The sequence below is a fragment of the Tympanuchus pallidicinctus genome, unplaced genomic scaffold (genome assembly GCF_026119805.1).
Source record: "Tympanuchus pallidicinctus isolate F22 unplaced genomic scaffold, pur_lepc_1.0 scaffold17, whole genome shotgun sequence".
In the NCBI taxonomy this organism is placed as follows: domain Eukaryota; kingdom Metazoa; phylum Chordata; class Aves; order Galliformes; family Phasianidae; genus Tympanuchus; species Tympanuchus pallidicinctus.
The window spans coordinates 9313097-9340493 of record NW_026294690.1 but is presented as its reverse complement, the minus strand read 5'-3'; the positions used below and the strand labels follow the sequence as shown (position 1 = coordinate 9340493).

The 27397-nt window shown below is 42.9% G+C and overlaps 2 protein-coding genes and 1 long non-coding RNA gene across 16 annotated transcripts in view; 2 read left to right on the top strand and 1 right to left on the bottom strand.

Annotated features, from left to right (window-relative positions):
• LOC128078521 (uncharacterized) overlaps positions 1-2542 on the top strand; it is a 43048-nt gene extending 40506 nt beyond the window's left edge. The window contains exons 8-9 of the long non-coding RNA XR_008205690.1: positions 596-759; positions 1664-2542. This is a non-coding gene — a long non-coding RNA (uncharacterized LOC128078521). The remainder of the gene's footprint in view (positions 1-595; positions 760-1663) is intronic.
• Positions 1-27397, bottom strand: part of MGLL (monoglyceride lipase) — an 89253-nt gene that overhangs the window by 49939 nt on the left and 11917 nt on the right. For 3 of the 5 annotated variants that reach the window (XM_052678792.1, XM_052678794.1, XM_052678793.1), the window contains exon 3: positions 2984-3122. In XM_052678792.1, the coding sequence (XP_052534752.1) occupies positions 2984-3122 (139 nt within the window). Of the gene's footprint in view, positions 1-2983; positions 3123-3641; positions 3891-4071; positions 4271-27397 lie in introns of those variants that run through there. The other 2 variants (XM_052678796.1, XM_052678795.1) reach the window with 2 other exon arrangements.
• The window catches only part of KBTBD12 (kelch repeat and BTB domain containing 12), a 50943-nt gene continuing 27940 nt past the window's right edge, over positions 4395-27397 (top strand). For 3 of the 10 annotated variants that reach the window (XR_008205687.1, XR_008205686.1, XM_052678786.1), the window contains exons 1-4: positions 17776-17968; positions 24089-24280; positions 24662-25796; positions 26715-26985. Coding sequence is in view for 8 of the 10 variants with exons in the window: in XM_052678786.1 (XP_052534746.1) it covers positions 24727-25796; positions 26715-26985 (1341 nt within the window). In the remaining 2 variants the exon portion in view is untranslated. Of the gene's footprint in view, positions 4615-8175; positions 11007-13764; positions 13994-17775; positions 17969-18024; positions 18172-24088; positions 24281-24661; positions 25797-26714; positions 26986-27397 lie in introns of those variants that run through there. The other 7 variants (XM_052678780.1, XM_052678781.1, XM_052678782.1 and 4 more) reach the window with 7 other exon arrangements.

The window sequence follows — 27397 nt, the reverse complement described above, 5'->3', positions numbered from 1 at the left end:
GTCATGCTCCACAAACCCTGCCCTTGGCAGGATCCAAGAAAACAACACCAGAACACTGTGCTTTTCCCTTCCTGTCACATTAAACAAGACCCTTAATTACATCTGGGAATGAAAGTGGCTCAACAAGTTGGGCAGCTCGTGGGACTGCTGGTTGGGAAGCTGCACCTGCAGCCCCAGCTCTCCCCATGGGCTGACATCTCACCCCAAGAGGTGGAAAACAGTTGCCCTCCTTCCTTAGTCCATTAATATCTACTCTATCTACCTCATCTAATCTCTGTGACATCTGAGTGCCTTTGTGTGTCAGTTTCCTGAGATGTAATCACCTAAATCCCCCTCGAAACAAAGCAGCCCCTGCTGAGGAACTCACAATAGGTGCCTTTCACTCACACCACAACCTTGGCCTCGGTGGCACTTACAACAAAGCATCCATATGTGCACCAGTACAGGCTGATCAGTTGGCTCAACACTGTGTAGGATCTGAGCCTGAATATTTGTGTGCATGGAACAGAAGAGCCTTACAAAATTCCCCATCTTCCTGACCAATCTTTGTTTTGTTTTGTTGTTTTTTTTTTAAAGCCTTTATTCACCTTTGCAGGTCTGTTTGAGGAGATAAAAGAGAAGCACCTACTCCGAACAGCAATGTCTGCTGGTTGGCCCCAGAGTCCACCCATTGTTTGCTCTCCAACCCCAGGCAAGCAGCACTTTTTTTCCTTTGGCAGATATCCCATTATTTTCTCCCTGGGGGCTGGATTGAGGATGGTAAATTCTATTCTAATTGAAGCCAAGTCAGTGATAACCTTTGGGCATCTGCAGTGAAAAGGTATTTCTGCAGCCCTAGCTGGGATGAGGTGTATAATGGATCAATGGAAGATCCCACCATTCAACTGTTACAGTGTCACTCATTAGCGTTAGGATCAACAATCGAGTTAGAAGATTGAAAGATACCTTCAGTATTTGAAACAGAATAACTGTAACAGGCCAACAAAAGTCCCCTGCGGTGCCTCTCTTTCCCCCTTTCTGTACGTATATATAGATCATTTTTGCTGAACATTTAAAATTAGATGAAAGTTGCCAAGCTTTTACATATGAAGCAGAATAAGCTGAGCTACTTATGAAAAGTGAGAGGGAAAAGATGTATTTTTGGTTTCCTATCAAAGCACTTCAAGAGTGTTTCTGACTGTAGAATATAAGCACTAACTTGCTGTTCAGCCACTTACATTCTCTCTCATACATAACAATGCAAAACGAGCTAATAATAAACAGTACGCCCTTCCTCATATACAAATACACATACAAGAACCACTTGTAAATGAGCAACACTGATCCCTTCTACTTTTGTTGTCACAAAAGTAGGGCAAGCTTGCTCTCAATTAACTGCTTGGTTCACAGAGCCCTAAAAAATTAACCACCCAGAGGACTTCGGCACTAAGTTTTAACTCTCAGTTCTTCATCATCCTTTCATTTCCTGATCAAAGACCCATCCACTCACTACTAATTTGCTAAGAAATTAAACATGAAAAGAGAAAGCTATTTCTCTACTGGATGAAGATCGTTGTGGGCAGTTAATGATTAATTAGCATTACAATATGAGACAGCCTGATTTCACAGTAGAAGCTTGGTTTGATGCTAATTTTTTTTTTTTTTTTTTTTTTTTCCAATACAGGAAATCTTGAGGCTGGTGCAAAGGATACAGAAAACATCTGTGCCAAAAACTTTCCTCCTCCTGAAAGTCAGTGAAGAGAAGTAACTACAAAGCTCTCTGTGGACCAGGTCCATGGATCGTAGGACCACAGATCTTAAGCCAAGACCCATGTCCTAGAACCTACTGAGTGCCATGGAGCTGCGTGGGGTGGCTCACAGCCCTGCTCTCTGGGAACAGGGTGGCAATGTACGTTGCTTAGGTGCAGGCCACCTCCTGACCACGTCACTGCATGGATCATTGGTTGGCAGGCACCAAACCCAGGGCAGGAAAGCTGGGTGTGTATCCACCTCTCTGAGATGGTTTGGATACAACCTATTGGGTGGTGTGGGAAGGTGCTACTCCTGACTACTCAAACTCCCGCTTGAACAACTTTTCTTGCATTTGCCTATCGGCTATAAAAAGAAAATACAATTAAAAAATTAACATAGCTTTTCCCATTGGCTTGCACAAAAACAACCAACCAACCAATATCCAGATTTTGTAAAGTAGCTGCCTATACAACTAGGGTAACACAAGTATGTGTCAAGCCAGAATCTGACAGCAGATACTGGCAGCAAGATGAACAGCCATAAATAACTATGGGAGAAACACAGATAGCTTTCTATAGCAGATCATAATCAGCACATAATCAGCACGGAAAGCCATTACACTCAGGGGACTATTTAAATTATGAAAAAGACATTATTTAAACGTCTCTATCTGACACCTTGCCTGTTTATCACCAAGTTCAGTTTTGAACTCACAGAGAGGTCCCAGTGAGAGCTTCCTAAATCATTTACTGACCATAAATAAATTTTTAAAAAAGCAGTTAAAAAGCAACACAGTTGAACCAGCTCCTGCCTGCTGCCCTGAGATTTCTGCTGTTACTGATCAAACTGAACTCAGACGCTGATGCTGTATTTGTTGACACTAAGGAAATTAAAAAGAGCAGATATTGCTGAGTTGGCATCCCATCCCTCCCTGACTGCTGTTGGTTTGAAGGCACTTTGTTGCTGACAGGCATCAGCCTCCTTCAAGTGCCTCTCTGGATGTAGCACACACAAGCGCCAAGCGAGGCAGCTGTGCACAGGGCGAGAGTAACTGTGGTTCACATCTGTAAGGTGAGCTTGAGTGAGAAAGGGTTGGGGAATACAATCATTACAATTGGAGCTCTCTCAGGTGACAGACATCTCTTAGTGGCTCTGCAAAGCTCAGTGCACATAGCTAGGCATCAGCAGCCAGGCTATAAAACATAGAGTCTTACTGATAGTCAAAGAAGTGTGTTTGCTGAAAAGTGCTCACCTGGCGGCTGCTGCTGGCTTCCAGTACCTGCAGAAGAGGTGCTGCCCATCAGCGTTGATGATGTGGGGCAGGTCCTTGTATGGGATGTTCTGAGGACTCCGCTTTGGTGAACTTTCCTCGGGCATTCTGGACGAATGACCTGCAAGGTGATGGAAGAAACTTGAGGACAGGTGAAGGCGAGACAAAGCTGACTGGCTTGGAAGCCACAGACATGAAGGAAGTTGGTGAGCAAGGCAAGCGCCGCTGATGGAAGCATCCCTCCAAACCTCCATCCAAAGAGCCCCCAAATCTTTCCTCCTTTAAAACCATAGCAGGGAAGGCTCGCATTTGGGGGAAGGCACTGGAGGGAGAAGGAGGGAAGATCCATCCACCATCACTACTTCATCACAGCTTTCTCTCCCTCACTTCTCCCATCTGTGTTTACTTTGCATCATTTTGCGAAGCGGATCTGAAAAAGAATATTTGAGCTGCAATCAAGTGCAGATTGTGCAGCAACCGCCACAGATAGGAAAAGACAGCCGCATGAAAGATTTATCTCCGAAGAACGGCGGAGGGAACGCGGCAGAAGTGCCCGCTGCCATCATTAAGATCTTCTCAGGCACCCACAGCAAAGTGCCGGCAGCGGGGAAGGAAACATCTCCAGCAAACTGCCACAAACCTGTTTTCATCCTGGGCGAGGGTTTGCATGCTAGTGAGCAGCCGGCATGGCAAGGCGAGCTCCAGCAGCTGAGGCTCTGTGCATCGCGCTGCGGTGCCGCTGGGTCCGTGCCGGGCAGCTCCGGAGCGCTCCGCAGCTCCTCTCGGTGGCTCGCTGGCTCTCGGCGGAAAGTCGCTTGGGTAATTCACCACTTCTCCTTCATCACTTTTTTTTTTTTTTTTTCGTGTGTGGGCTGAAGTAGCGGTGGTGGTGGGAGGGGAGGTTGGGAAGGGTGGGGGGGTGGGGGGGGAGAGGGAGGGCCGACGGCTGGGAGAGCTGCGGTCCACTTGCCAGAAGCTGCCGCACGCATCAAAGGCACCTTGAAGGCACGCAGCGCAAAGTTACCGCTGCCGCAGGTTGTTTGCAACTAAACTTCCTTCCTGCCACTTACTGTGTCGAGGCCACGACGGCGGGGGGAGCGGAGGGAGAGGGAGAGACCTTTTTTCTCAAAGCGATCTCCGCCGCGGAGCCGTCTCCGATGCGAGCGCAACTTCCCCAGTCGCTGCCTGCGAGCGGCGGGGAGGAGGAGAAGGAGGAGGGCGAGAAGGAGGAGGGAGCCGCGCACCCGCTCCAGCCCAGGTCGCGCGGAGCCCCCCCAGCTCCATGCAGCCTCCCCGGCTCCTTCTCCGCGCGGTGCGGAGCGGGAGCGGCTCCGGGACGCGGTGGTTCCCTCCGCTCGCTGCCCCCCGCGCGGTGCCGCCGACCCCCCCCCGCCCCGCGGCTCCACTCGGTTCCTCTCGGCTCAGCCTCCCCCGCCGGCTCCGCCCGCCGCTCGCATCGCTGCCCTCGGTGCTGTTCGGGCGGCTGGCGGTCCCGGCTCGCCGACTCTGAACGTGGAAAGGGTTCATCACCGCGAAGCCCTGCCGCCTCCCGGCTGCCCCGGTGCCAACCTGTCCGCGCTGTCCCAAATCCACGCTTGGTTCTTAGGATCCAGGTGAGCCCTTGAAGCCGCACCAGGAAGATAGGAGCTTTCAGACACCGCCTCGGAGGAGCACCCAAGCACCCTGTTTTGCAGCCCCATTTGTGGTATAGGAAAGCAATTTAAAAATGCAGGATATAATTTATACAGATATCCTGCACCTAATTATCATAGCTTATATGCAATACATATGTTGCAACTGTATAATTTGGGATATATTTTATGGCATATGACATTTGCTTATGTAAATTGTTGCTGCGAGGTTCCCAGGAGCTGAAATAGCTCCCCGAGCCCAAAGGCATCCAGATACTGAGCTTTGACAGAATCACAGAATCACACAGAATCATTAAAGCTGGAAAAGACCACTAAGATCATCCAGTCCAACGTCCCTCTGTGCCACATCTCCATGGTTCTTGAGCACCCCCAGGGTCAGGGACTCCATCACTCCCTGTGCAGCAGTGCCAGTGCATTACCACCCTTTTGCAGAATAAATTCTTCCTAAAACCCAGTCTGAAGTTTTGTCATTTTAATACTGTAAGTGTTTGGTATTTGTTGAGTGCTCTCAGCAGTATCGGTAGCATGACAGGAGATTGAAGTCCAGTAACTGGTTTTCATTCACATTCCAACCAACAAACCCCTTTTCATGACAGCAGCCATGGTATTTTGAGAAGATGGGTATCAGAGTTCAGTATGAGTTCATCTTTGGTACACTGTTGTGTTCTTGTTGGACAAGAGTTATTGGCCTCATGTTGCATGAGGGAAGGTTCAGGTTGGATATTAGGAAAAATATCTTCTCAGAAAGGATAGTGAGGCACTGGCACAGGCTGCCAAAGGAGTCACCCCTGGAGATGTTCCAGAACCATGGAGATGTGGCAACGAGGGATGTGGTTATGGGCATGGTAGGATGGGTCTTGGTGGTCTTAGAAGTTTTTTCCAACCTTAATGATTCTATGGTTCTGATTCTGTTTATATTAATAGCACAGATTCAGTATGTTTCATGACACTAATAATTGCTTAGATGCCTGCATATAATTGAAGATCTCATGGCTTTTTAAGGAGAGGCAGCTCTTTGTAATGGTTTTTAATGCTATTCAATGTGCTCAGCAAGTCCAAGCCTCCAAAGAAAGGAAAGAAATAGATGCGAACCATAATAACAATAAATGTAAAACCTCTGAGATGACCCATATAAAAAGAATAAGGAAATCAAAAGCAGACTTCTTCCTCTTTCAGTGCCATTTAAATTAAATGCCCTAAAGGGGGTTTTAGTTATATACCGCAAAAGAAAAATTGGCATTGCTTAAGAAAAAAACACACATTTATTGCTGCTCATAACGTGAGAGATTTAGGTCAGTTGGGGTCTTAACAGAGCTCTGGGAACTGTATGCAGAGTTTACGATTTACTGGGCCAGCTACTGTCTGGGCAGGGCTGGGTGCTATTAAAGAGCCATTGAAGTCAGCTTCGTTGCTGGGAGGATCAAGGACTTGTATGTTTATTTAAAGGGTACAGATCAGATAATAACTGGATAAAAAAGCCAGGAAAGAAGGAAGCACCCTCTTCCCCTGCTCACACGGCTGGTCTGCCAGGAACACTTCACTGCTTCCCTGCGGCGCTCCATGAAACCTGACGCCAGGAGCAGCTCCTCTCCTGCTGTGTGCTGGGAATATCCGAGTTCCCAGCAAGGTGGGGGAGACAAGGGAAGATTGCTGCCTATACTTCAGGACAAAAATAGCATCTGAAAGAAATGACCTTTGCTGGGACTCAGATCCTGCCTTTGAGATCCCACCTCGGTCAGTGCACTGACACTCAGCTACCTCCCTGCAGAGATTTGCGCAGAAGTGGATGAGTGGAGCATGAACCACCCCTTCCTTCCCTTCTCCCTCTTTCCCCGAGCCCACAGGAATTTGGGCACATTTCTTTGCACACACCTCCCTCCCATCTTGGGATAAAAATAAGTGAGAAGCAGCCAATGACCAGCTACCTTCCACTTGCACAGAGCTTAAGCTGTGAATGAAAAGCCACCTGAGAACACTGGATTGAGTCTGAAGGATTCACCTAGCAGACATAAAAACAATATATAAGGCTTGAGCAGAGCAATTATTGCATACCACTCTCCCTGTGAGAAATTAAAGGGATGTATGAGCACAAGCATGTGGTGTTTAAGAGACTGCAACATCTTTTCTTGTCTCTGGGGGTGAAATACATTGTGGAAATGCAGTTAAACCTAAATCAACTTCCTAATAACAAATAGAAATACACTTGGTCTGTGCACTAACTCAGTCACTGCAGGGAAAGATGTTTGCTTTATTAAGGAATGAGCACTGCTTAAGTTTAGCATCACTATTGATGCCAAAGGTACCCATAGAAGCATAGAGAAAAGGATAGACCCTCAAAAGAGGCAAATTGTAGGAGAAGAATTCACACTTCAAGAAAAGTTGCTGAAATGACAGAAAAAAAACACCTGAATTTTAAAGTTTTTATCATGACAAACGGAGAGAGAAGGGAGGGAGCAGGATGGGTGGGAGATGTCATGGTGGGCTGAAGTGTAATTCTGGTGGTGGGGCAAGGGATTGAGATAGGACATTCTTTGTCATTATGCTTTCTGCCATAAAATGAATTTTTAATGGGTCATATCCTGTTGGCATGTGGAGGTGATGAGATTTTGTGTGGCCTATTGACAACCTGATGTTTTCATATTGCGAGGGAGCATTTTTGTTTGAGGAGGGAATTTGATGGGAGTGGGTGCTAAACCATGGGGCATTCTGCTCACCAAGAACTCACAGAGAACTTCTGATGATGAAAAGGGGGAAGAATTAATAGGGGAGGAGGAAGATGCACTGATAAAATCTCCAAGTAGTTTGTGGTGATGGAAGAATCTGCCCCAACAGGAAAATGCTTGAAATGACAACAGGCAGGGAGCTGCTGGAGAGCAGCACAAGGGAGAGCACATGGGAAATGCTGTGAGATGGAGCACGAAGCAACTGAAATTGAGTGAAAAGCAGAGAACACAGTGTCACCAAAGCTGTCGGTGTGCAGTTGTTGTTTTGGTTTGGCCCTTCTCTTTGGCTGCCCCCCACAAGACATGTCCAGGAGTGGGCATTGGGATAAAGTGGTTGTGCTTTCCTGTAAAATATCAATTTTAATGCCTTGTGGGCAAAAACCAAACTTGGTGTCTGGCAGATTGTGTTGAAAAAGGGCATGCTGAAGGATGGCATCTTATTGATCACGTTAAGTTTAACAGTACTGGAAGGACTTATAACTCGCTCTGTGGTTTTGCAGTGTCATGTACCTCTTCCCAAAGCAATGCCACGTTAAATAGAGAAAGGTTGAAGGGTTACTGCAGGGCAACTGAGCAGCACAGGAGCTGTTTGCAGGCTTCATCGGTTGATGCTTGTCAGTAATTTCTTTTTCTGTTTTCATTCTCCCAAGTCAGAGGGAATAGAATTAGTAAGGGAAGCCGCAAGTGGTTTAATAACCCTGATGCAAACTTCTATGAAGTAATAAAGCATTTTTATCATGAAAATGAAAATATTTAGTGATAAAGATAGCGTTGTTTTTTTTGTTTGTTTGTTTGTTTGTTTGTAGGTAAGAAGAGCAATAATGATATTGTAAGTCCTGCTGTCACTAGCAGTCACCTATAACTCTGTGTCTGCAAGCACATGAGAGAAGAATGCCTTGCCTGTGCTACTTATTTGACAGGACCAAAAATATCTGCTTAAAATCACACAGTTTGAATACAAGTTTCAATCCTTTAAACCGATGTGTAGAAAATGACCCATCCTACATAGATGCTAATTTCAGAGCTGGTTGGTTTTAATTACAGAAGCAGTACACTTTCTGTTTGGTGGCTTGGTGGTTTTGTTTTTTGTTTTTTTGTTTCTTTAATTAAAGCAACAACAACAAAAAACCAACCCGAGAATATTAATACCAGATTCTGAGGCATATATGAATATTACAGCCAGCATCTTCCAAAAGGAGCAAATTCAATCCAAAAGGCTGAAACTCTGCCCTCAAGTTTGGTCTGTAGAGGGGAAGATCTCCTAACAGCTCGCTGCTCGAGAATAATTAGGATTTTTTTTAAGCTCGGAACCACGTAACTTTACCAGCGTCCCACCAAGGCAGGGAGAAAGTGCGTTTTTCTCGGGTGCACAACTGCTGGCATTTAGAAATGGCAGAGAAATTGCAGCTGTCGTGCACTAGAGGGCACAGCAACAGCTCCGCCGACACGCTGAGCCCTGCCAGCCGCTCTCCCCAGTGACTGTGGGTGGGTTTGAACAATTATTTTTATCAACTTTCGGTTAATCGTTAGATGGTTTTCTTAAAACAAATATCCCGTCTTATCTCTGCGGCCCGGCGGTGTTGGTTTCTAAAGAAAAGATTCCTGTAAAGAGCCATAATTACTCATTTTCCCTCTGAATCTGCTCACACCATGAGAACCGGCCCGGCTGTCTGGTCCCCTAGACAAGCACAGTGCTGCAACACGTGAAGGGAAATCCTGTCCTGGTCATTGCGAGGGCAGACATTGAGGAGTCTGCTACAAGATGGCATGTCCTAGGGCTGCATGTAGCCCTGCCACCACTGAGAGAGTCATAGAATCATTCAGGTTGGAAAAGACCTCTAAGATCACCAATTCCAACCCCAACTCACCCCGCCATGCCCATAACCACGTCCCTCAGTGCCACATCTCATGGCTGTTGGACACCTCCAGGGACCCAGTGACTCCAGCACCTCCTGGCAGCAGTGCCAGTGCATCACCAACATCATTGTACCAGGACAAAATAATACTGCAAAAGCTGTGGTTGGAGCAGTGCTTTCTTTTGGTAGCCAAACTGGAAGCACTGTCTGGAGAAGAGTTATTATCGTGCTGCCTGGTTTTCTTGCTGTTCTGCAACTGACAATGCATCATTTATCATGCTTTGCATTCCAATTTTTCTTTGCATGTTTTCCAGCTCATCATAACATAATTACGTTTCTGTTTCTTCCAGCCAGGGGCCGAAACTTTCTTTTAGTAAGACAACAGCTGCACTGCACAACCTTGATGAATCCCCATAAGGAGAAAATGTGTCTGTGGTGCTTGTTTCTGCCTTGACAACCCAAATGTTCAAGCTCCTTTTTTTGTGACAAATGTTGTTTAAAAGCCCCAGATCTTTCATTACATTTCTCAAAATGAGGTTTTATATTGTAATTAAGATGTGAAATATTGAACACCCAGGCTGGCTTGTAATTTTTAAGGCTTCTTTTGTAACGTTTCTTTTGGTAGTGCTTATAGATTCGTAAACACTGAGATGGAATTTTAGAGGGCTGTGATTATTGTTATGGAATTTTTTGAATGAATGAAATTGGTTCTAAGCATATCAGCACAACCTCCAAGGATGTGTTATGCATCATAAGGGAGTTGTGGGGGCACAGGTGAGTTACTTCCTAACTTGGCCTCAGTGGCTCTGGCACAACTGGAAGATAAAGTTAATTATACCGGCCTGGTCTATGAAATGCATTAACTGCTGGTGATGGAAAATGTCATAAAAGACACCTGGTATTTTTATTATTACTTAGTGAAATGTTCTATTTAACTCTAGTTTGCTGCTTTGAAGCTGAGATTTCTAAACACTTCCAGCAGGAAGGGCATTTTTATTTTGCAGGGGAGAAATCAGGACAGAGAATAGCAGGGTTCAATACTGAAGGTGAGCTGAGGGCAGAATCTATTCCTAAGGGCTCCTGATTTTATTTACCCAATTATACAATTACTATTTCCAGTCTCATCTCAAAATCTATCTGTCAGAATCCTACAAACAACCCAAGCAGTAAAATTTGGGTCTTAAAGATCCTCCAAATTTACAAGTACAGGGAGTATCGTGTCCCGGACAAAACTTCAGCCTGGATAACTGCAAAATGTACCCTCTGGTTTTTGCTTTCTATGCTGATCTCTTGGATGTTTTTACTGCTGCTGTACCTGTGTGAAGTTGGTTTGTATTAGAATAACTTTATAGATGGAAGCAAGAGTTTTAATTCATGGTCACTCCTAGTTACATCTATACGTACAGTGATCTAAGGATGCTCTTGGATGTTTGAGCACAAAAATGTGTGTCGGAATGTTTCAGCTCTGTCCATCACACTGACTGCTGATGTAATGGGCTGGAGGGTCTTTGGTGTTGATGAATCATATAGTCATAGAGTCATAGGATCACAGAATGGCTTGGGTTGGAAGGGAACTCAATGATCACGAAGCTCCAACCGCCCTGCCAAATGCATGGCCACCAACCTCCAATCTAATACTGGACCAGGCTGCCCAGGGCCCCGTTCACCCTGGCCTTGAACACCTCCAGGGACAGGGCATCCACAACCTCTCTGGGAAACTAATGGGAACTGTACCTCCTTGGTCAAAGCCAAATTCAACTTCCATCTACCAATGGTGAGTATAACTCAGCCGTTGTTAGAGAAGGTAGCAGGCTTGTTGTTTTGGATATACACTGACTTATGGCTGATGAGAAGAGCTTGCCTTGTACTATTTCTTCTTTATAACCCCATGGTAAATTCTGGCAGATTCTGCATTGATACATTTTACTTTTTTTTTCTCATTTATCTTTGGTTTCTCTGCTCCAGCCACTCACACATGTTCAGTGTATGGCTGACGTGCATTTTCTTTCCAATTCATGTATAGTGTAGTAATTACTTCCTAACATCTGCCTAACAGATTTTGTAAGAAAAGTAACTTTGTAAATATTAAAAAAAAAAAAAAAAAGAAAAAAGATGAAATCTTTGAAACCTCTATTATTGGGTTTGTTATCCACAGCTGACTGGATCCATTCCCAGCCAGGAAGCTGGTTCAGCAAAACAGCTGCATCAGTTAGTGAATGGGAGGTTTGATTCTCAGCCTGCTGTCAATCAGGAGTAGCACTGGAGAAAGTAAAGAATATCCATCAAGTGAAGTGCACATCAGGGGAAAAACCTCTTGGTTATTTGATTTTTGCAATATCTGCTACAATTTACTTCATAGCTCCTAGCAAGGGAAACGCATTCACCAGTTTCCCTCCTTGGCTGAACTGAAGCACATGATAATTACCCAGAAGCATGCCTTGGGAAAGGGGATGACAAATGAGAAGTACTGCAGTAAAACAGAGGACAGAGCATCTGCAAGCACCCGAAGTATTTCATACATGAGATGATGATGACATTATAGCCCAAGAGAGCAAAGGATTGTTAGAAAGCTTTAGAGAAGGACATCTTCAATCCTCAGGGCCTTTAACAACCTTCCTATTTGATCTTATTATAAATTAGCAGCATGTGCTAACATCCAAAGTTACAGAATCTGAATGTTCGCCCTCCCGGCTCTCACTTAGCCCCAACACAAGACATCTGCTATATGTTGGCTACGGTCTTTGGTACTCTTATATCAAAGCTATCTGTGGTTTGGTTTCTGCCTTAGAGTCAGTAGCATCTGCAGTTTCTGTGAGGTCCCTGAATGGCTCATCAGACTCCACCTCTGCACCTTGTCCCACAGCTCCTCAGCAATACCTTCTGCAACAAACCAGAATTTCCGGGGCAACTTCAGTGACACCAGAAATACGTTCTGCTGTTCCAAAATCTGTCAGTGTGAATGATTCATTCAGCGCTGCACCCCTTGGCTGTTTGTATCTATAAGATGATCAAATATATTTTTAATTATCAATCTGAGATATTTACTTTTGCCAGTAGACAATGCCCAACTGTATTGTAAGAGCCATTGGGAGAGAGCCAGAGAATTTGACAGCGAGATATGGAACATATGGGCTTTCAACACTTAAGAACATATGGAAAGAGGTTTGGAAGAGTGCCACGTGGGGTGTAACTTGAAAGATGGTACATTTCTTCATCCTTTTTTTTTTTTTTAATCAAGCAAATGTAAAAATTTCACTTTTTTGAAGGATCCTAATGACCTCAAATTGTATAAGGGGAGGCTCAGGTTGGATATTAGGAAAACATTGTTTTCCAAAAAGTGGCAATGCATTGGAACAGGCTGCCTGGGGATGGTGGAGTTACTGTCCCCAGAGGTGTCAAGAAATGTGGAGATTGGGCACAGAGGGACGTGGTTAATGGACAGTATTGGTGACAGGTGGATGACTGGACTAGATGATCTCAGACATATTTTTCAACCTTAATGGTGCTATGATTCTAATTCCTGTTCATTTTCTGTGATACAGTACTGCTCTAGAACAAGCCATTAAATTCAGTAGCAAGGTTTGAATAAAATAGGCGCCATGTTTAAGGGCAACTGCAGGCAAGTAATTAAACAGGTGACAAGACTGCAGATCTTTCCAGGCTTTTACCTCCTGATTTATGAGCTCCCTCACAGCTGAACTCAAAAACCTACAGCTGGTGACTCAACCTTTGGGATGAAAGAGAATATATAGTACCTGGATGGATGGATGGATGGATGGATGGATGGATGGATGGATGGATGGATGGATGGATGGATGGATGGATGGATGGATGGATGAGTGAGTGAGTGAGTATTTCAGATCACTTGCCTTTAGCACATAGTTTAATTCTGTGAGTTGGAACTCTAGCACTACTCTACAAGTATCAATTTTAGCTGGGGCAGGGGGGGAATAGTTCAGAAGAGCAATCTGCAGCAGGATGCTTGAGTCTGGGCATCTATGAAGCAGCATCTTTGTGATATTTAAGAGACAAATGTCTCTTGCTTGTAATTGGAGGAGTCTGTATATCTGAGTTATTGCCTTGCTTTGTCAAAAAAGTAATGTACACTTGGCTTTGTATTTTGGTAATTCTTTTGCTACTGCTGAAGAAAAGGTTTTTCATGCATTTTTTTTTTTTAAGCACAGTTTTGTGTTCATTATAGGACTGCAGCAAATGCAGAGTTTACTGGAATATGCAAAACTGTATATGTGTCTTAATTTGCTCTGTTTGCACATGTACCCTGCAGCTTAGTGAATTAATCTCTCCAGCTGGTAGGAAACCATCATCATCATCCTGCTTTGGTGGTGAGGAATGAAGACCAAGAGAATGGCAGGGGTTTGTACCAAGTGACGAAGTGTGATTCACAGTGTTTTTCTACTAACAGAATATGCAAACCTGAGGAACATTACAGGTTTTTTTCTTTTAATTCTGTGTGGCCATAATGGCTTCAAGTTCTGCTGTTTTGAGTATGTACTTCTGTGTGTAACTTTCAGTTGTGGTTTCTGGAGTGGAAATGCTAAGTCATGGCTTGAAGCAGTGATTGAGCACCTGGTGGGAAGGCAGGACCAACCCAGTGGAGTTCACCTACATGCAGTGCAATGCACCTGAGTGACCTGAAAGGGTGGAGCCACGATCCACCCCTTCCCAGACCTCATTTAAAAGTTGGTAATGGAAGCAATGATATCTTGCTGGAGATTCCTGCATATCTCAGGTCTTTTGAAGGTAAGCAGCTTCTTTCCTTTATTTCTGTGCACCTGGCTTTTTGCATTTGAGCAAATCCTCAGTTGTAGCTCTAATGTTATTGCTGTGCTTTCCATCGTGCTACCATCTCCACTTAGAAGTATTTTTTGATCCTGGCACATATTAATATTTATATTTTATTAAAAGCATTAATAATAATGTCCAGAACAACTTTGTGTATTAAAAAAAAAAAAAGCAGCAATCTGTGTGTTTCTTTACCACCTCCATTCCTATCTCTGTGGATCTAAAAGGAGGACAAATACTCTCCTATCTGCCCTTTCCTTCTGCCTGATTAACTGGCTGCTATGGCAGGCCTCCCTTTGCTCTGCTACAGTTTCATTCCCAGAGAAAGAAACCTGGTGGATGTTAAGCCCCTGAATGGTGGCAAAACTGGAGGTGGAAAATGTAGAAAAAAATTTTGGTTTCTGTTTGTACTAAAGGGCTCTTGGTGCCTCCTCAATCAGGCAGTGTGTTTGCTGGAAATCAGCAGATCCTTGCCTAAAGGCATCAGGCAGTGCAGTGCAACTCAGTAATAAATGCATGTCAAGGGATCAGGAGGGAAATTTCTGAAGGAAGAGGGTAGGTGCTGGTGAACAGCTGACTTTGGGGGCTCTCTGTGGCCCTTTTTTACTTTTATTTTTTCAGATTGCCTGAATTTGACAAAGGCTCTTTAATATCCAAGACAGAAAGACTTACAAATTAAGCAACATCTAGCTCCTAATGTGTAAAACTGCAATTTGCATACATCACGGCAGCTGCTGAGTTGGCCCTTATTACCTCTGCTGGAGTGTTAATTTAGCCTCAACTTTCTCATTTATTTAAATGAGAAAGCAGCGGGTGGCTGGCATGCCACATTATCCATGAGGCAACCTGGGAATCAGGTCAGCAGAGCCAGGAAGAGATTTCAATGCAGGGGACTGCAGGGGTGCTGCTCCTTGGATGGTTGGACACTGGCATGTCTGGGTTGCCCTTGCCCTGTGCTAAAGGTCAGCACTTTTCCTAAGGAAAAAAGATCAATGTTTTGTTCAGAGTGAAATAAGAGATAATAGGATTAAGCTGGGTTCCCTGGTCAAGTAAATTTCCCTGCTTCTGTTTTCTCATATTTGAACTGGTGCTGTATTTGGAGATACAACTACCAAAATATCATAGCTTAGTTCTAACGTAACTAGAGAAGCTGTGATGCTCCATTTCTGGAGGTATTCAAAGCCAGGTTGGATGGGGCAGCCTGATCTACTTACTGGTTGTCAGTCCTGCCCTCAGCAGGGGGGCTGGAGCTCAATGATCATTAAAAGTTCCCTTCAAGCAAAGCCATTCTACGATGAATACAGCAACCTCCACTTGCAGAGCAGCCAATGTGATGAGGTCCAGAGCCTACACATACTGCAGCCCCTGCCAGCTAGTGTGCTAGGTATGAGCTATGCTTTTGTACCACTGCTTCATGAAGCATCTCTGTACAACTGTGCATCTGTTGTCAAAGAGCAAAAACTGCAGAACCATGGCCCATGACATGGTTCTAACTTCAATTGAGGTCGTAATCTGAAATCTTTCCTAAGCACACTCTTGGGAACTGGTGGGACTCTTGCTTAGGAATGTGGTATTTATCCAGTAGGTTAATTTCCTGGGCAGCCTGATCTGGTGGTTGGCAGCTGAAGGGTTGAAAATGCGTGATCTTTAAGGTCCTCTCCAACCGAAGCCATTCCATGATTCCATTCGATGATAATTATGAGAAGCTGAGATTCAGAGAGGGATTTTCCTCCACACGGTGACAGAAGGCATTATATGGTTGGTGCCAGGCAAAAATTCTTTCTAAGACATTAAGTTCAACACATTTCCAAAACACTGAAATATTTGCATCAAATGCCTCTCCCACCTACTCCTAATTGTTTTACAGCTTGCTGTTAAAAGATCACGCATTTGTTGTAGTGCCACAGACGTTTTTCCTCTTGCTCTTAACTTAGCCTTGTTCAGCAAAAACTTTTGTCTTTGCCTACTTGTTAGCCATTCATTTTCGTAATTAAAATCGCCATGACAACAGATAATGATATCAGAGTGAAAGGATTATGGCTTAATTACACGGAGGAAGTGGAAAGCAGAGAAAGCTTTGAATTCCAGCTGACCTAGCCTAAGCCCTGTTCACTGCTGGATTGCTCCACCTGTGCTATCAGAAAGTACTGCCTGCCCTAGAGGAGGCAGGGATTCAGGGGATATTTGGAGTTTTGAGAGCAATAGAAAGGAATTTGTCTTAAAAGTGCCAGCTAGCATTTCTGTGGGATGGACTCTTTATATGAATTAGCTAAAGAAATATGCTCAGCAAAGAAATGTGTTTATTATTATGGTAGCAGAGTGGTTTCCTATAAATAAAATTTATTACATACGTGCTCAGTGTTAACCAACATGGTGCTATAAGCTGTTGCGTGTAACAGGAGAACAAGGCGTTTTAGGGGATGTGGTTCATTTTTATCATAGTGGTGGCATTTCATCAGTTTGCTGTTCCATCCTGGCTTCTGTGAAAGCTACAGTATGGGGTTGGGTATTTATATTTCTTGGGGTATCTTATATTTCTAAGATAAAGCTGCTCTTTAATAGGAACAATCTGGGAGTTCAGACCACAGACTTCTTTGTAATCTGATCTCTTGCATTTCCTGTCACAAGTAAATTTCATCACTTTCATTTTTTTTCTTAATTTTGTCCACAAATTATATGAAATCTGCTTTTCAAGAAGATGTACATCTTAATTTTCTCCTAAAAACAATGATTTGCTATTGACTATTGAACATTCCTGAACACAAGCCTCACCACTTTTGAAAAAACCCCACAGTATAACCATCTGACAAAAAATCTAGATAAGGAGAGACATTTCATTTTTGAATTTTCTCAAAAGCTAATATGATCAATCAAACAATTTATTCAGTGAATAAATAAATTAATATCACTTGAAGAAGAGCATTCTGAAAATTTAGTGTCTTTCTCAGTTAAAAGTACAGGCTCAACATCAATCCGTTTTATAACCCTAATTTGTGCTTAATCTTTTTCTCACCTTTGTTTAAGCATGTGGATACATGCTTTATTATGGCCCTCTTGATTTCTCCCTTCAATTTAGAGTATACCACTATCTGAGCAGATCTGCAGCTGATGGAGATTGGTGCAGTCCCGTTATTCCAGCCCAACTTAGTTGATCTGCTTCTGATTTACATCAGCATAAGCATGTTGATGGTCAGGGCTTACAGCTGATTAAAAGTACACAGATAATTTGGAAGCAGAAATCCTTCCTCCAAAAGCTGGTCATCCCTTATAGAAAGAATTACTCATTTTTCAGAGTCTTAAAATTGCCTGAGTTGGAAAAGACCCTTGAAGGCCATCAGGTTCAACCCCCCTGCAATGAGCAGGGGCCCCTGCAGCTCCATCAGATGCTCTGAGCCCATCCAGCCTGACCTTGGCTGTCTGCAGGGATGGAGAGCATTCCCGGAGATGCCCACCTCTTTGGGCAGCCTATGGCAGTGCCTCACCACCCTTATTGTAAAAAGCCTTTCTTATATCCAGTCTAAATCTCCCTTATAGTTTGAAACCATTCCTCCTTGTCCTGTTGTCCCCCCCTTGTTCCCTTAAAAAATGTCATTTTACAGTTTTGGCTCTTAAGATGTAGAAAAGCAGAAAGTTTTGGGCAATGCCTGCCTGTAGAGATAGCAGCCTTGGTTCTGAGCCCAGCTTGAATGGCTTGAACCAGCAATAGCATATTCTTCCCTGGTACAGGGGAAGGAGAGCAGCCCCAGTGCCAGCTGTCCTGACGTGGCCCTATGCCTGACACCTGAGCAGCGCCATGTTCCAGCCAGGAGCCCAGCTCTATTCATAGCCCCAGCCCTTCAGTGCACACAGCAGCTCTCTGCTGTGACGTGAGATTTGTTTCCCTCCTTTTCGAGCCCTGTCTCTCCACAGCCCCACAGGCACCTGCTCACAAAGGTACGTGCTGAATTCCTTCTTGGAGCTCAGCTGGGAGGAGACAGTAGGGCTGCTTTGGGATGTTGGATGCATGTCTTGGGGGACCCATAAGACTGCAGGCACTGCTTTGCTACCATCTGGGTATCCCTGTGTGCCTGGGGCTGCTCCTTACTATCAGAAGTTGAAAATGTTTCGTGTGAGCTGTACAGATTTGTTGCAGATGTGTGAGTGCTGGGGCTGTGTTGGTTGTGCTTGCATGGCTTTGCTGGGAAGTTTCTCTTTTGTGTGGATGGGTGTACCTGAATACTTGCTTGGAATTGAAACTAGATCAAGTTTGTGGTGAGAACTGGTTTAAAACTGGAACTAATGTTAAGTTCTTAGGGTTTGCATCTTGCAATTTATTTTAATTTTGCTGGCACACTGAGGTCTGCATACCACCATTTGCTAACCAAAAGGATACGTACTTCAGAGTTTTATATAAATATAGGCAATTACAGTTTGCAATCTTTTCTGCTGTAAACATGCAAATAGAGTTTGGTCTGCAGCTAATTGTTAAATTATTTATTTTAATTGTGGTATAGTTCAGTCTATAAAAGCACAATATGATGTAATTGTTCCAAAAAGAAAATCTTTCCTGTACTCTGCAGTATGGTTAGAAAGAAACGAAATGAGAAACTTCTGACCTCTGCCAGGCTGCTGAGAGAGCTAATGAACTACATCTCAGAAACACATTTTCCTTCTGCTGGCATCTATCGTTGGACATGCAGAAAACTTGTATGTCCTCCTACTGTGAGGAGCACTTTGCCATTTCAATTAGTTTTGATATGTAAGAAAATGATCTGCACATGTGAACTGTGAAAGAAATGGGCTCTGCATATGTGAGCTTAGGTTCTATTCTTCTTGTGCAATTAGTGCACATCATTGCTAAGAGTGGGGGTTGTTTACAGGGAAGTGATTGTGAACAGCCACGTGCATTTCCTATTTGTGTTGTGGGATTCTTTTGACTGACTCCATGGAGCTTTGAACTGGACCAAGAGTAAGGTGAGGGCTTATTTGAAAATGTGGCCCATGAAATCTTTCTTTATTAGCTTAAAGAAAGAAAAAAGCCTCGTGTGCTGAGATAGGATCAATATTAATCAGTGCCACATCTAGACTCTGCCTTGGCTGTAAACAGAACTCAAACTGTCGGACCTTTCCAGAATCACCAACTACTCAAGTTCTTTGAAAGGTGATTAAAACAGCTCCAGGTCTCTCATAGTTAAGTGCATCCCAAATCAGTTTCAGCAGATTTTCAGGCTGCTTAAATCTCACTGCTAGGTGTCTGGAAGAAGCTGGGCCATAACCTGGTAGCAAAGCTCTCACAGACAGGAGGAACCAGCTGTCAGGAGACTTCTGGGGATCTTGGCTCAGCTCCTTGGTGTCAGATGGCACGTGGGAATAAATAAGGTGCCACAGGTTTGGAAGGAGAAAAATAGTTGACATCAATCTCAGATGTACTGCTGTACGTTTGCAGCATTCACTTTTAAAAACCTTGCAGTTCCTCCATCCTTTCCAGCAATTATGGACTCATAGAATGGCTTGGGTTGGAAGAGACCTGTAAGGTCATCTGGTTCCAATCCCCCTGCTATAGGCAGGGACATCTCCCTCTAGACCAGGCTGCTCAGTAGGCTGGCTCAGATCACCTGAAAAACACCATCTGCAGGGCTGATCCAGGAAGATTGACAGTGCTGAGCAAGGAAAGTTCCTGTTCTGATTTCAGTGACCATTTCCCCCAGGAAATCTTTTAAAGCACATTGGGGTTGGAGTTCTACTGCGGAAAGAGGTGCAGACTCTGCAGTTCCAAAATTACACAGTGACCTTAATTAGAAGGTGTAATTTTAACTTTGGTGCTTCTGAAAACCTAAGAAACCCAAATCTCTAAGTACTTAGCAACCAGTAGAATGCTGAAAACTTGAGAGAAGTGAGATTTATGGTGGTGGATGAGATACACCCAAACACCAAATGTCTAATTGTCACAGGGAACCGTTTATTAGAAACATTTATCTGTATCCCCTGTCAAACCACATAGACATAAATTCTATAAAAAGAGTTGGATGCTCTCCCACTTAAGTGCTCTTCCACTCTTCTGCACTTCTCTTTCTATATTTTATCTTGCCAGAATGGATGAAAATTATTGAAGAAATAATATATAAATCAAAGCAAGAAATGTCCTGAAAGGTGACCTATGGTTTCAGGGAACAGCTCTACCTGCAGACCAGCAGTGCTTCCTGGTTTGATCATGGATAACTATTATTTTGAATGTGCTTTTTCAGCCATTCAAGCACCTGAGTGACAGAATCATAGAATTATTAAGGTTGGAGAAGATCTCTAAAATCGAGTCTAACCATCCACTTACCATCAATGGTGCCCACTAACTGATTTCATTTAATCCATTGATTTAATGATATCATATGAGATCATAGTATTATTTCATGTAGGATGAAGTATCTAATTTATCTCCTATTAGTCGTGGGGAAAAAAAAGAATGGATTGACATAAAAGCAGCTACAGCACCTACCAAGAATAAATTATCACCTTATTGCCCCTGAGTTCTTATAATTCAATTTCTCCCAGCATCTTTCCAAGAATTAGTCTATAATTCCCTGGAAGATTCCTTTTTATACCTTATTCTTGTGATATATTTTCCCTATATCAAGATTAGCATTATTATTTGCTCTTGCCCAGTACTGGGGCACATCTTAAATGCCAGCACTCTGCAATTAACCACCCGGATTATAATGCGATTATCATCTGGGTGTTGATTTCTGCCTGGCCGTGGCTGTCAGCCAAATGTCATCATGCACACAATTAGCAGATTTACTCCCTGGCTTACTGATAACAATGGAAGCACAAATAATTCATAGGCAGAGGCATCACTGCTTTGATGTGATTGAACTCTGATCCGCTCAGCACCTGAAGGGATGCGGGCTGAAGAAGGGTAGCCTCATTAAAGTGGAGAATAATGAAAACAAGGCGAGGAGGAAGAGGAGGAGGCAGGGATGACCCATGCTGGGCGCTGTGACCTCTTTGGGGCTGGGTCCCGCAGCTCCCAGCCTCCTGCCATGGCACAGGAACATGCAAATTCCCGGGGACGTGGGGAGAGGCAAGGAAAACCCATGTCCCAGACTGAAATAATGTCTCTAATTACAAGGCTGCCTTTTTTTTCCTGGGGTTAAGGGAAATTCCTGATGAGACGTTTCCATCTGGTTCGCAGTCCCTTTGCGCTGGGGCAGTTCAAAGAGGCTGCAGTGTAACTGAGAATTGAGGACAGCATTTATTTATAGTTGGATCATAAAAGCTGGAGAGCTGAGCTCGCAGCAGTGCACTTATTTATGTTTTAAGCAGCACCCCACTGCTGGTAAAACATGTGCTGTAGCTCTGGTGTAACATTAAGTGTGGCTCTTTGTAAGGTTCATGACACAAAGTTTAAAAAAAAAAAAAAGAAAGCAAAAATAAACTAACCAAACAGCTAACATGTAAATAAAAGTAGCAGCCAGAAGTGGAGAAAAATTAACAGTGCTGCTCTGCGATGAAGTAACATCGATGGAAGATTTGTACCTGAATCCATTTTTCACACTGCAAGAAATACCCTGAAATTCTGACTCTAGTTCTTGATAGCGTTACAAAGGATTTGAGCCTTAGTGTGGGGCTTAGTAATGACATCCCAGCCTCTGGCACCATCTCAGTACAGTGTCTCACTGCAAATTGTGTTTGTATCACATTTATCCTTTTTTTAATATTAGTGTACCTTCTTTTTCCTCTGTAACCCAGAGGGGAAAGCAAAGCAGCTTCATTTCATTATTACCCTTTAATAGTCTTCCCAGTGATACATGGGAGAATATTAATATCCTTCCAATGACCTCACCTAAACACTGCTAAAAGCCAGGAAAGGAGCGACAAGTTTGTAGCTAATGTAGGGGATGAAATTCTGGTTAATGAAAGGATTTATAGAATCACAGAATCATTTGAGATGGAAGAGACCTGTAAAGGCTATCTGGTCTGACTTAAGTGATGGATGTAGGCTATCTCCATCACTGGAAGAAGAAAGGAACAGGCTCTTTAGGAGGGTCTGTTGTGGTAGGATGAGGGGAAATGGTTTCAAATGAGAAGAGGGAAGATTTAGACTGGAAATAAGGAAGAAGGACAGTGAGGCACAGGCTGCCCAGAGAGGTGGTGGGTGCCCTGTCACTGGAGACACCCAAGGTCAGGCTGGATGGGCTCTGAGCACCTAGTGGAGCTGTGGGGTCTCTGTTCATTGCAGGTAGGCTGGACCTGATGACTTTTAAGAGTCTCTTCCAACTGAAATGATTCTGTGATTTTCATGAATGATCACATAATTAGTACCCAGAATTGTATGTGAACAGTCAACTGTGCTGTACTGCTCACACCTTAGAAAGAAATGGCTGTGAGCATTTACTGTCGAATATCCAAATTGCTTCTAAATGAGCACGTGGAATTTGCAAATCTGCTGAACTGTGTAATCAAAGACAGCATTATTCTTAAGAATGCTAAATTAACGGTGAAAGAAAACTTCAAGGTGGCCAGCAAAGGAAATGAAGTCATAACTCAGTTCTACACATGCTTCCTGATATGTATAAAAGTCTGAAAAAGATGGTGCTGATTAATCATCTCACTTGTTCTTCACACTGGAAATGCACATTTTGTCCATTACAGGGAAGGTATGGGATGTGTGAAGTTACAGGATCAAAAAGAAAAGCAGAGAAGTTGATCATTTTGGAGAAAGAAGCTTGGTTATTTCAGACTGTTGAACTTGACTGAGGCCTTATTTGTAGGGAACGCTTTCATCAAGCTGGAGAATGAGCAGCCCAGTGAATGGCAGTACAGCTCAGCTGCTTGATATACGTGTACTCATAACATGATCTTTCAGTCATGGAGTAATCCCTTTATCAAAATGCAGTGAAAACCAAACATTATAAAGTAATAAAATAGCTAGAGGGGAAAACAACAATTGGCCATCTAATTACCACAAAGGATTAAGAAAAGAACATCTGTTTCAAAAAAGGCTTTTGTTGAATGTAAAGACTGCTCCATAGGTAGATGAAGAGCTAACACCTAAGGTTTCTTGAATTTCATTTTAGTGTAGCAGGAAAAAAAAAAATCCACATTCAACATTATTTTTTGTGCAAAATTTATTATCTTTTATTGATTTTAGATATTACTGTAAGAGCTCAGAGCCTGGCCCATGTTCATATTGTGAAATTAGTGTTTTGTCTTCCAAATCCATTTTTAAAAATCTGATAACCCAGACTCATGTCTCAGATGTGTTGCTTCTAGTTCCAAATTTAGAATATGGAAAGAATTGATAAAAATTAAGGAAATGTGAGGCTTTTAATTTAGCACTCAAAGTGAGGAATCTATTTAATTTGCTAAAATAGAATGACGACCACTTCCAAAAACAACTGGACAGCTGAAAGAGTAGGACTGAAATGTACAGTATAGCTGCAGTTATCCTCTTCCTCTTTGGAAATAACTGTAATATTTAAATTCTTTTGGTCTGATTCTGTAGAAAAATCAGATGTCAAAGAATTTCATATAATCATTTTCTATGTTGATTCAGACTTCTTTAATGAAACAGACTATTTTATGCTTTCCAGATTAGAAAAAGCAAGCTCAATCTGTTGTACCAGATCCTGATGCTGCAAATTTTAAGCTAGTGAGGAATGTTACTCATTTGAGTAGTCTCATTAAGCAATTCATACCATGCTACAAATGTGTTTCAAACATGGTTATACTATAGCTTTAGGACTTGTCTGGGCATCAGTGATTCATGACATGATTCCTTACTGCATTTCTGCCACAGAACTGTCTCATTACCACATTAGAGGCAAAAACTGCGAGGGACTGCTATCCCTTAAGTGATGGGTAGGCTTTATTCTCCTATTGACAGCTTTTCCACTGCACCTCACATTCTGGGTAATCTGAAAACTCATGAGGTTCACTGAAGGGCCCTGAATCCTTCTACAGATTGCCAGGGAACTGGGTTGCACCAGTGGCTTTATTTCCCACTGCTTTGCAGGGGTGTAGATCACTGTAAAAAGTAACGAGAGAATCAAGTCTGATATTCTTTTTCTTCTTTTTTAGTCTTGTGAAAGTCTTGAAGTCTGTCTCTCTGGACTAAACTCCTAGTCTGAATGGATCTGTGAACACTGAAAAGGCACTGCTCCATCCCACTGCCCAACCTAAGGGAGATGTTGAGAATACAGGGTATTTCAGCACTGAAGCACTGACTAATTTCCTTTGGGTGCATGTGAAAGACAAAACTTGAATATCCCAGTAAGTTACACCGCGACCTTGAGTTTATTAAAGTCAGTGGAAATCTTTCACTTGATTTTAATAAAAGAGGAAAAGAGGAAGAAGGAAAAGGTGGCTGGAAAAGATCATTTTGAAGGGAAATTTTCTTTGATTAATCACAAAACTCTTGGGGAGGTATTGAATATTAAATGGAATATTAATGATCATTTGGAGTGTTTATTATTATTATTTTTTAAAGTCTGGAGATCTTCATCATGAGTTCTTAGCATAATTTTACATACTATTCATATATTACTAGTTTATGGCACCCTCTACAGAATGATTTATCTTTAGAAATGAACAGCAGTATTAATTTGCCTAGTGATTTCTTCTTATTGAACCGTATTACCCTTCTATCTCTAGAAACATTCTGGATGAAGACCTTGAATTCCAAGGAGATCTAAAAAGAGAAAGTTTGGCGATTAATCATGGATCATAGGACTGAGGAGAAAAGAAAGCAACGCCATAGCTTGACCTTACTGGAACAACTAAAAAGAATGAAAGAATCATCAGAGATAGTTGATGTTGTGCTAGTTGCCGAAGGTCAGAAATTTCCCTGCCATAAGGTGGTACTAGCTGCCTTCAGTTCCTACTTCAAAGCCATGTTTACCTGTGGCTTGGTTGAATGCACTCAAAGAGAAGTGGTACTGTATGACATGTCAGCAGAGAGTGTGTCTGTAATCCTCAATTACATGTACAGCGCGGATTTGCACCTCACTAACCAGAACGTGCAGACTGTTGCTCTGGCTTCGTATTTCATGCAGATGGAAGATGTTTTCAGCTTGTGTCAAAAGTACATGATGGACCACATGGATGCTTCCAATTGTGTGGGCATCTACTACTTTGCAAACCAGATTGGAGCAGAAGATTTATGTGATCAAGCGAAGAGGTACTTATATCAGCACTTTGCTGAGGTGAGCTTACAGGAAGAAATATTGGAGATAGAAGTCCAGCAGCTGTTGACTCTTATAAAATCAGATGATCTGAATGTTTCCAGGGAGGAAAGCATTCTGGACCTTGTCATTAGATGGGTGAATCACAGCAGAAAGTCGCGTGCAGAACATCTTATCAAGCTCTTGAAGGAAGTGAGACTGGTACTGGTCAGCCCTTCCTTTCTCATGGAAGCCCGCAAAAGGAACACAGTGATTCTGTGCAATTCAGAATGCAATGATATGTTTGAGGAAGCGTTGAAAAGCATCAAACTAGCCTCCCACCCTTCTCTCAGCTTGAGATATGGCATGGAGACTACTGATCTCTTACTCTGCATCGGCAACAATTCGCTTGGCATTAGGTCAAGACATGGGAGCTATGCAGATGCCAGTTTCTGCTACGCTCCTGCAACACAAAAGACTTACTTCATTTCCTCTCCAAAGTATGGAGAGGGTTTAGGAAGTGTTTGCAGTGGTGTTGTCACTGAGAATAATGATATTATTGTGGCAGGAGAGGCAAGCGCCGCCAAAATGTCTAGACAAAAAAACAGGAACATTGAAATTTATAGGTGTGTACCCTGTCAGAAATTCCCTGATTATTTACAAATTTTAAGTCCAAAAAATGTTTCTGAGATCAAGAAAAGACCATCACACAAAGCGTTCTTTACCTGAGAGTTATCCCAGAGATTTCGACTGCTCCAATCAGTTTGTCACAATTGATCTTCACAGTACAAGGAATCATGTATCTAAAACCAAACCCTTGTGCTTTTTCTCCTGAAGGAAGGAGGGTTTACACAGTGGAATCTTTGTGTAAATAAGCTTGATTAGAACCTGCTTTGTTGTATGTGGATTCTATATTCTCCCAGTAGAAAGCTCCACATATTACTAAGGTTCTCTTTTTGAGGTCTGTAGTGGGGATAAATGTGTCAAGTGAATGACCTAAGGAATCCAGAAGGGGAGAGGTAACAGTCTTATCTGAGAAATCCATGTTGATGCTCAGAGATGAAAAGATAGACTGATAATTTAAATCTCCTTCTATTTTACTCAAGTCTTTTTCAGATGAGCCCCTTTTAAAGACAGCCATAGCTTTTCTGGATTAAAGAGAGAATTAAAAATAACTTTTCAAACACAGGTACCTGAATTTAAAGAAGTAAATCCCCACAGGTCAGATAAAGTAGCTCTATTTTCAGCTGTGCTGAACTTCTGCTCTTCCCACTAACTTCAGTGGGGAACAGTTACTGAACAGCACATGCAGAAAAAAAGAGTCAAATATCTTTGAAAGAATGCTTAAAATTGGGATACCTAATTCTAAAAATGCTTGATTGTGCAAACAATGAGGCCAATTGTATAAACTGTCTATGAAGGAGAAAGCTCCTCTTGTCATCGCATCACTGAATAATCATTGAAGATGAAGGGGATAACATTTATAAACAATCATATGAGACCACACTGAACCACGGCATTTACAGCTTTGAATTTCCCTACAGATACCACCAGCGAGGAAATCAGTTTTGGCACAGCCTGTGCACCGCTCAGTTCCGTGAACTCTATGCACTGGGCACTGTCCATAATGATCTCTATGTGATCGGAGGGCAAATGAAAATCAAAAATCAATATGTGGTCACAAACTGCATGGAGAAGTACTCCATGGAGCAAGGTACCTGGAGAACCACAGCACCTCTGCCAGTGCCGTTAGCCTGCCATGCAGTGGTGACAATGAAGAACAAGCTCTACGTGCTGGGTGGCTGGACACCACAGGTTGAGAAAAGTGCCAATCATGTTTCAGGAAAATGTTTGCTTTTTACGTTATGCAATTTTATGGTGCTGCTTGCATGGGAAAATAAGTTGCTCACATTGTTTGATATCTTTTCTAGGAAAACCAAACAGGGTAAAAAGGAATAATATTCATAATAAGTCATCCTCACTGAAAATACCAACTTCAAGAAGGGCAGTTCATTCATGAAGACATGCTCAGTGAGCAAGATTTCAAAAAGATTGTTTAAAAACAACAACAACAACAAGCAAACAAATAACACCTCCCCTCTCCACCCCCCTCTGAACAACAACAACAAAAAAAAACCAAAAACAAAACTAACACTTCCTTAGATCCTGTCTAAATCTCCACTCTTTTAATTTGAAGCCATTTCCTCTTGTCGTATCAAATGCCTAT